At 44.3% G+C, this 10,052-nt stretch overlaps 1 protein-coding gene across 2 annotated transcripts in view; it reads left to right on the top strand.

The window, feature by feature from the left end:
* Usf3 (upstream transcription factor family member 3) overlaps nt 1–10,052 on the top strand; it is a 50,612-nt gene that overhangs the window by 25,667 nt on the left and 14,893 nt on the right. The window contains exons 1-3 of one of the 2 annotated variants that reach the window (XM_029470300.1): nt 126–241; nt 703–731; nt 3,921–4,003. Coding sequence is in view for 1 of the 2 variants with exons in the window: in XM_021184405.2 (XP_021040064.1) it covers nt 703–731; nt 3,921–4,003 (112 nt within the window). In the remaining variant the exon portion in view is untranslated. Of the gene's footprint in view, nt 1–125; nt 242–702; nt 732–3,920; nt 4,004–10,052 lie in introns of those variants that run through there. The other variant, XM_021184405.2, reaches the window with a different exon arrangement.

Raw genomic sequence — 10,052 nt, forward strand, 5'->3', positions numbered from 1 at the left:
CAATGTCTGCCTAGAATTGTGTGGCCACTGCTTTCCCCCCCCCCTTTTTTTTTTTTAAGATTTGTCTATTTCATGTATGTGAGTACATTGTCACTGTCCCCAGACACACCAGAAGAGGGCATCAGGTCCCCATTACAGATGGTTGTGAGCCAGCCACCGTGTGGTCTACTCAGGACCTCTGGAAGAAAAGTCAGTGCCTCCAACCACTGAGTGGTATCTCCAGCCCAAGCCACTGCCTTTAGTAAGGTTAAAAGTACTATATTCTCTTCCGTTTCCAAAGAGCTATTAGTGAAAGCTAATACGTTGGGTAATTATGCAAAAAGGGAAAGTCAATGTCCTTAGTAGAAATGTTAAGTAAATGTAAGCGTTGGATAACCTGAGTCCACAGGTGGGAAGATGGCTTGGATGCAGTCTGCACCCTGCATGCTCTTCCCACCGCATCTGCCTTGGCAGAATCGGGAATCTCGGAGCTACACTGCACCACTGCTCCCCTCCACTGGTCTGCTGCAGCTTCCCCCAGCAGTCTACAATGAAATTGCATGTTCAGATAGTGCTTGATTCTACTCTAAGTGTGTGATTTCTGGGTATCAGTAAATCAATGTAATAAATACAGTTTTATAGCATTTGTTTTTATGGCTATGAAAACTGAAAAATGTTTTTCAGTTCTCTTCCTATTACCTGTCTTTGTCCTTTCTGTTTCAGGAAGAAGAACCGAGAGACACACAATGCAGGTACGTGCAGTGACTTGAACTCTGCTGCAATCACTTATGCCATGGTTGATTACAAGTTTTTATGTGGTAAACATGGAATTATTTGTTACATTTTAGAAAGGGCAACCTAATTGTTTTTATTGACAAAATATTCCCAGAGCCTCGTGGAGCTGGCTGCATAACATCTGATTCATAGCCTATTTTGGATTTGTTATGAAATTAGAGTATTTTGGGGCTAGTATTGGAAGGGGTTTCCCCCCAGGACACTGGGACAGTGAAGGTTATGTCTGCTCATGGTCCAGAGGAGCAGTCCCCTGAAGAGGGGGGCATGAGCAGTGGGCTGTTTGCATGTGGCAGTCTTCCTTCTCACAAAGTCTGTGTGGCCCTAGCTGGCCTGAAACTCACAAAGGTCCACCTGCGGCTCCCTCCTGAGTGCTGGCGTTACAGGCTTGTGCTATTGTGCCTAGTGAGTGTGGACAACGTTCTATAGACTCCTGTCATAGAAACAAATGTATAAAGATGGTCTTATCTCTAATGTTAGATTACAGGCCACAGCCAGCCAAGTGTACAGTGTTAATTGTGTGTCCATTTTTACTTTGGCATATTACATATTACAGACATGGTTTTCTGTACTCAAAAAAAGGTAAAGTTAGTTTCTTTTTTTTTCCCCTTAAGATTTATTTATTTATTTTATGTATATGAGTACACTGTAGCTGTCTTCACACACACCAGAAGAGGGCATCAGATCCCATTACAGATGGTTGTGGGCCACCATGTGGTTGCTGGGAATTGACCTCAGGACCTCTGGAAGAGCAGTCAGTGCTCTTCACCGCTCAGCCATCTCTCCAGCCCAGTGTGTTAAATTTTTATTATTTTTTAATTATGTGTGTGTGTTGGTATATGCAGGTGCCCACAGAGATTTAGATCCCCTAGGAGCTGGCATTACAGTTGGTTGTAAACCACCTAATGTGTGTGCTAGGAACTGACTCAGGTTCTCTAGGAGAGAGAGCAAAACAGCCTCCCAGCCGCACAGCCATCTCTCCAGCCCAAGAGGCCTGCTTTCACTTTCATCGTCTTATAGAAATTACTTAAATGAACTCCCTTGTATTCTTACTTGTTTTAAGAGTTTTAGCATGTCAGTCTGGAACATTCTGGCAGTTAATTTACAAGTTGTCAGTTGTCCTGTACTCTAGATTTCATTTCTGTAGCCATGATAAAATATCCTGACCAAAGGCAGCCTAGGGGAGGAGCAGATTTCTTTGACTTACAGTTCCAACTTGCTGTTCATCACTGACGGAAGCGAGCGCAAGGCAGGGGCAGCTAGTCGCATCATATCCATAGCCATAAACACATTCTTGCTTGTTTTCAGCTACCTTTCTCTATTCTTATACCATTCAGGACCTCTACCTAGGGAATGGAGTTGCCCACAATGGACTAGGCAGTTAAGACAGTTCCCACAGATATGACCACAGGACAACCTAGATAATTCCTCATTAAAATTCTCTCTTCTTAGGTGATCCTATGTAGTGACAATTTGGGGATTTTGGTTTCTTTAAAAATACAGACATAAGAATGTACTTTCAATTTAATCCCAGGTGTGGGATGTGGGGCTGCTTGGGACTGTCCACAGCGGCTGACCATGATTTGCCTCGGGCTCTAGCAGAAGCTTGGTTTTGCCAGCTGCAGATAGTTTTTGCAATTGTGTAACATTTGGAATTATGAGAACTTTTCAGAGGGTATATAAATGCTAAAGCCCCAAAGGCAGTTGTTGGTCATTTAGGGAGGTTGGTTACAGTTTGTTTGTAGTCATGCTCAAAGAAGAAACAAATGAAAGAAATTAGATTCAGGGACCTTCCTAATTCCTCTCTCCACTCTATCCTTTTTCTCGCATGTATAATGTTAGGGGATGAAACTGGGAGGGGGAAGATGAAGGGGGAAGACAAGGGGGTGGGGTTTAAAGAAGAACCTACAAAATAGCAAAGACCAGCTACATTCAGGCTATGTTAAGTTAACTGTTAAAGCTGGTACTCCATGTGGTCAGAGTGGATATCCCAGAAATGAGGCAAAACCGAGCCTACGCATTTCTTATCTAAGACATAACCGACAGCTGCTTCTATTCCATCAAGGCCTGTCATCATACAGTAGGCATTTTAAGGTTCTTAAAATTTAAAGAAAGGCCACATTTGCTAAAGCAGAGGCAGCTTTTTGATAACTTATTACTGGTTTCTTTAAATTTGGTTATTGGGCTGTTGTGATGGCTCAGCAGGTAAAGTGGTTTGCTACCACACAGGGCAACCTGAGTTTGATAACTGGAGCAGACATGTTGGAAAGAAAGAACTGATTTTAGCAAGTTATTATCTGACTTCCACGTGTGTGCTGTGCACACACACACAAATAAATACATGTAAACAATGAATTTAAAAAATAAATTTGTTTATCAATAAATCTTTACTACTTATTTGAATTATAATGGAAAGGTCACCTAATATTGCATTGTGTTTTTTGGTTTTTTGGTTTTTTTCGAGACAGGGTTTCTCTGTATAGACCTGGCTGTCCTGTAACTCACTTTGTAGACCAGGTTGGCCTCGAACTCAGAAATCTGCCTGCCTCTACCTCCCAAGTGCTGGGATTAAAGGCATGCGCCACCACCGCCCGGCCTAATATTGCACTGTTAACAGTTCCTTCTTATCAGTTTTCAGTGTGTACTCTGTGTGCTGAGTGCCCTGGGAGAACAGAAGAGGTTATTGACTCCACTTGGACTGAAGTGACAGATGGTTGTGAGCTGCCATCTGGGTGCTGGGACGCAAACCGTGCTCCTCTGGAAGAACAGCCAATGTTCTAAGCCACTAAGTTGTCTTTCCCGTCTCCCCCTTTATCATTTTAGTGTGGTTATAATTTAGGATTTTCTTTACAATGCTTATAAAAGTAATGCATACATTTATTTTCATAACATTTTACTTAAAATACTGCATTTTAAAAACCTTATGTACAACCTTAGGTACAATCATTGGTAAATAATGACTATTGGCCTAGGATTCCATTTCTTTTCCCGTGTCCATACTAGGCAGGTGCTCTGCCGCTGAGCTATAAACCTCTCAGCCCCTTCCACATGTGATTTCTGTACCGATAATTCCTTTGTCCAGGTAAATTGAACAGTTTGGCCAAGTAGTATAAAGGTTGATAATGTGATTTTTTTTTTCCTCTTTCTAGTGGAGAGGCACAGAAAGAAGAAAATCAATGCTGGGATAAACAGAATAGGAGAACTGATCCCATGCTCCCCTGCTCTGAAACAGGTAGGTGCTCCCTCCTCCCCCTGCTTTGAAACGTCCAATGTTCTGTGTTTGCCCAACCCTCACCCCCGAAACACGTAGGTGTCTACTATATTTCCTTTTGCTGCTTGTTAACAAGCAGTGCTCTCAATTATTCAATTATATTTGGTTTTTAGGATGGCTTTTTATTTCCTGCCAATTATTGGGGGTAGGGGTGGGGGGTGTTCAAGTTTGTAGCCTCGTTTTTCATTTGTTTCATTTTGTATATTCTTTAATTTTTCTCGTATTTCTAATAATCTCCTAGTACACTTTTCTACAAGTCAAATGTACCATGTGGCTGCCAGACTATCGTGCCTTTCTTTCTAAAGAGTTGCTAAGGCAGACCCATGGTTAGAGTGATAGGAGCTACTGCATTTCCTATGTTGCTTTCCGATCATTAGTGTTCTTTATGCTTTTAAATTTCCTGCCTAAGCCGGGCAGTGGTGGCGCACACCTTTAATCCCAGCACTTGGGAGGCAGAGGCAGGTGGATTTCTGAGTTCCAGGCCAGCCTGGTCTACAGAGTGAGTTCCAGGACAGCCAGGGCTACACAGAGAAACCCTGTCTCGAAACAAACAAACAAACAAACATTACCTAGAGTCTTCTAGGATTTTTGACTTGTTCCTCATGCTCTGTACACAGGCTTCATCTTCATTATTCTCCTGCCTCAGCATCCTCACAGTTGGAATTACAACACTACATCTGGCCTCTCCATTGCCTGTCAACTCCAGTTAGTACCTGTAAATCTTAGTGTAATGATACTTTTCCCTAGTGAAGGAAATCTTGGATTTTTTTTAAAAAGCAAGGATAAAACAGAGTCATTGAGCACAAAACAAATAATTCAAGTTATATGGAAATCATGAAAAACTAGAAGAAAATTGATATCCCACTTTCAGATTACGGCCACTAAGAAAGTGATACACACATGTGTAGACACGGCCTTACCAGCAAGTGTCAGCTCCAGTTTGGAAACCGGCTTCCTCCGGCTTCCTCCGGCATCCTCACTCTCACTAGTTGCACATACTGAACGCCTGGCTCAGATCAATCGTTCATGCGAGCACTTCTCCTTAATGGCTGAGTAAGACTCCTTGACAGCGGCATATAAGAACTTGTAGTAACTTTTAAATTAACTTTAATTAAATCACGTATAAAATAAATACGTGTACATAAGTAAATAATATCAAAACAGTAAGCATTAACATTCCCCCTGCTTTCCAGCCTTAATACAGCTTTCATAGACAACCATTCTCAACTGTTTTCTTTTGATACTTACTCTTTCATTTCTTAGTTTTCTGTATCCTTTTTAAACTTATAAAATTGTGTGTGTGTTTGCATGTATATATGTGTGTGTGTGTGTGTGTGTGTGTGGCCTACACTGATGTGAAGGCCAGAGGAGGACATGGGATGTCTCCTTTACCACTGTCCATATTTTAAAAATATAGTACTTTTATTAATTCTTTGTGAACACAGTACACAGTATTTTGATCATATTCATCCCTGACTCTTTCCCAACCCCTCCCCATCCCACTCCCTCCCCCAACATAATGCCTTCTTTGTTTTTTTTTAATAACCCTTTGGGTCCAGTTCATGCTGCCCCTGCATTCATGGGTTCGGGATCACCCATTGGTTAGCTCACTCCCCACCTTAATCACGCTCCAAAGGACCAACCACCCAGCTCTCTGTTCCTGCTCCACATCACTGGGCTATCTGCAGGGGTAGCCTTGCCCGGCTTCTTATATGGGTTATGGGATTTGTTTTTAGTCTTAACCAGTCAGTCTCTTCTTTTTATAAAGTTTTTCTTATTCTCCACCTAATGGCATATGCTTATTTTATGGATTCTTACCCCTAACTGTTGTATGGGCTTTCCCTGGAAATTGCCTTCAGTTTTTGTTGGCCCCCACTCCCCATTCACTCTTCCCCCTTCCATTTAGGTATTTTGTCTAAATGATAATGTTGAGCCTTTTTATTTAAATGCTTAGTGACATAGGAGATTTCGTTTGTTTGCTGCTTGCTTCATTCTTGAGAATGAGGCACCCAGAAGCCAGCCAAAGTTTCCCTGCCTTTTTAACTGTATTCCTGAAGAACCCTATGGTAGTGTGTTTCAGTGCAACTGCCCCTCCCCCAGCTCAGGAAATTACTGACCCTGGTGGCTGCCACCAGGACTGCAACTCTATTTCCTGTCCACAATTCACATGCTTCCCCCCGGGTCACCTTGTAAAAAATGACCAGAGAGATTTGTAGGCCAGGTGTGAGCATTGTGGGGAATGTGGGTATATGTGGAGGTGTCTTAAAGATGTCACTGGACCGCTTCCCCTGGGGAGTGGCAAAGGACCCTCCATCTATGTCTTGGGGACACTCAAGGCAGACTAGGGCTGAGGCAGCAGTTCCTGCTACCTGTTGGGTACAGGGCCAGAACTGGCTTGTTGGTGCTGTTCTCCCAATTTTCCAAGCCTCCGTTTCCTACTTTGCCAAGTGGAAACAAATGTGCATCATCCTCTGGCTCTCGGAGCTGGGTCTGAGCATGTGCATGGACTGTACTTAGCGCCTTGGGCAACCTCATCTTCTTCCTGGGATGTACTGCCTCACTTCCCACCCCTTCTTGCCCTAAGAGGCGCTCTGAGCCTGGCCTTGGTGCTCACCCTGTCTTGAGGCAGTGCTATAAGAAAAAAGTTTACTCTTATGGATGAGATGAGTGGACAGAGCTATTCAGGTGGAATGCTGATCCAGTGACCAGCACCCAAGCCTGTGCCTGCTCATAATGGTTTCCTTATGGAGCCCGCCTGGCTTTCCAGATACAACCCCAACCACTCCTCAAATCACACNGGGGGGGGGGGGGGGGGGGGAGGGGGATGGGGGAGGGGCTGATGATTCAAAGATGCTTCCTTGGTACCTGGTTGCCCTGTCCCTGGCTCAAGGGTAGAAAAAGAGCCTCAAGTGAGGCCATACAAAGCAGTTACACCAAGGGCATCTCTTCCCATCCTCTAGTCCTAGAGGCTTGTCTGACCTGAAGGACAGACAGACACAACACCAGGTCTCACCCACTCAAATGGACTAAAATTCAAGCATCCTGGGTTTCAGCCTGGGTGTGGTAGAGACCTGTTCTTAACTGTGAGACTGGCTTTCTGAGGGAACTGGCTTTAAGATGTCTGCATAGCCCTAACCTCATACTCCTCCAGAAGAGGGGTCGAAATACTTATTCTAGGGAGAAAGGTTGGAAGAAAAGAGAGAATTTACTAATAAAAGAGTTAACAGCTTTTTACAAAACCGGATCAAATATGCTTGAGTTTGGCCCTAACTGTATGTTTGGTTTTCCCCAGGAAAGCCTCTGTCAGTCTCTTCCGTAGGAGTAGAAATGGTGAAGGAGGGTGTGAGCTTGCTTGCTGGAGTTCTGGCTGCTTCAGGGACAGGGCTAGAGGTCCTGGAACTGTATGTAGCACACAGCATTTGCTTTGCCTTGCTAGACTCAGGAGCCTTCTCTTGACTAGTTGGAACAACTGTCCCCAAGGTTGAAATTTTCTAGTTCAAATTTTAGAGAAAATAAATTTGCTTTATATGGTTAAAGCAGGAAACAAGTTATCCCATTGGCTGAGGATATGGGTATGGGAGGGACCTGGTATCACTGCTCCTGGAGGCTTCTCATCCAGCCCCTTATTGGCACCCTCCTCCAGAAGGGCCATAGTGGGTGCTTCTCCATGGTGAAACTTGCAGGATGCCAAGACTGGATCCGCTTGCTCTACCACATTTCCTTCCTTGACACTTCAGTCTCCTTTCATCCCTACCGAGTGGATTAAATTTCTATAAATGTGTAAGACTTTTTGTTTGCTTAAGTTTTTGTTTTGTTTTATGTTTTTAAAAGTAGACTGCTCCTGATTTCAGGAGTACATGTTGGAGGCTGCCTAGTAAAATCTTACCTTCTACCTACTCCGAGCTTTTACTCCTGGTTCTTGTAAGTTCTTGAAGAAAGGAATCGTAACCATTTCACTTTTTAGCGTCTAGTATGTGCAGAGGAAGTCAGTATTTGGTCCCCAGAGCAGAGCAGCTAGCAGGTTGTTGTGTTCCCAGCCTGCTGTCTGAGTAGGGGCAGGTGGCTGAGCATTATCAGGTCCTACTGTTATTCTGATTTTGTCTTAAGGAAGGACAGTATTAGTTTTCTCTTTCTGATTTTGCAGTACCGGGATTTGAAACTAGGGCTATACATACTACATGGGCACTCTACCACTGAGCTATACCTCCAGCCCCTGGTTTCTTTTTCAAGTAAAAGAAATCTTTTCTAGTTTCCTAGGTATGCATATTGGGTCTCTGTAGTGACTCAGTCGAAGGAACCCAGAAGTGAAGCTTATAGAATCAAACCACTTCGTCACAGCAGTGAATACATGAGAGAGCAATAAAGGCCTGGCGACATTAATACTATGCACTTTGTCAATCACAACCACATGCTTAGTAGTCAAAAGAAAGAAAATTGGAGTGACCAGTGGGTAGCTAAAATGCTTCTTAGTAATAAACTGGCAAGTAAAAGAAATAGTCATTACAGAGTCGAGACCAGGTGAAATCCTTGAGTGTCCTCTGCTGTGCCCACCTTATTCCTTTGAGACAGGATCTCTCGGTGAGCCTGGAGCTCACAGGTTTTTTCATTTTATTTGATGGGTTTGGTTTTGGTTTTGGCTAGACTGGCAAGCAGCAAGCCCCAGCAATCCTGTCCTCTTTGCTCTTCACCCTCAGCGCTGGGGTTACAGGGCCACACGTGCAGATTGTAGGGATCCAAGGTCAGGGCCGCATGCTTGTCAGCACTCTTACCCATCAAGCCGACTCCCCCGCAGCTCCGTCTGGTTTTTAAGGAATATATTGGCGCAGATTATTTCTGCAAGGATACGCATGCAACCTCACAGTGATTGCTCTAGGACAAGGTCTGGAGAGCGAGAGCACAGAGAAATGCTACTTTTCAGGGTTTATCCCTTTATATTAATTACATTTTGCCACATACACATAATGTTTTTATTCTCTGTGTGTGTATGTTTATGTGCTATGTACACACATGTGGAGACAGAATCAATGTTGACTGTCTTCCTTGGTTGCATTCCACCCTATTTTTCCGAGACTTGCTCTTACACTGAACCTGGAATTCAATGATTCAGCTAAACTGTCTGACTGGTGAGCTCCAGAGATCTGCCTATCTCGGTCTCCCAATGGTAAAATTATAGACATGTTCTGCCGCGCCCCATGCTGGCGGTCTGAACTCAGGCTCACACGTGCATGCAAGTACTTCCCCCACTGACCCATCTTCCAGCCCCCACATTGTGTTTTCAGTCTTAAAGTTTATTAAGACTGTGGCACTCGAGAGATGGCCTGCTGCTCTTGGAGACACCCAAGTTCTGATCCCAGCACCCAGCAGGCTCACAGCCACCATGACTCCAGCTTCTCAGGATCCAGTATCCTCTTCTGAGCTCTGTAGGCGCCTGCACATGGTACTGTCCCACACACAAAAGCACGCAGTTAGAAATAAGCCTTCAAGTGCTCTGATAGAAAATGAAACCTTTAAAAAGAGTTTAGAAATGGGATCTAGCGAGAGTGGCACCAAAACTCAGTCAAGTGACAGTCCTTCCTCAGCCCGGTTTTTAAGGTACTTTGCGGTTGTGGTTATCAGTGCAGTAATACTGAGAAGGCCCTCCCTCTGTGGCCTCGTTTCCAGCTAGTCTTTTCAGTATGCCTCATCCTTCAGCCCTGTCTTCACACACACCAGGGTCATCCCTGCCTGGATGCCTTTGCTTTCTGAGCCTGTGATCTGCATCTCTTCCTCCACATAGCCTCAGGGGATGCTTCCCCCTCTTCAGGTTTTACTTGGGTGTCGCTTTACCAAGAGCTCCCAAAGCTCCCTCTTCAAAAGCAGTAAGAGCAGGAAGAGCGTCTCAGGACAGGCTCCAGTAAGAAAGCAGTGAGAGTGTCTCAGGACAGGCTCCAGTGAGAAAGCAGTAAGAGCGTCTCAGGACAGGCTCCAGTGAGAAAGAGTGTCTCAGGACAGGCTCCAGTGAGAAAGCAGT

This window comes from Mus caroli, chromosome 16 (genome assembly GCF_900094665.2).
Source record: "Mus caroli chromosome 16, CAROLI_EIJ_v1.1, whole genome shotgun sequence".
Classification (NCBI taxonomy): domain Eukaryota; kingdom Metazoa; phylum Chordata; class Mammalia; order Rodentia; family Muridae; genus Mus; species Mus caroli.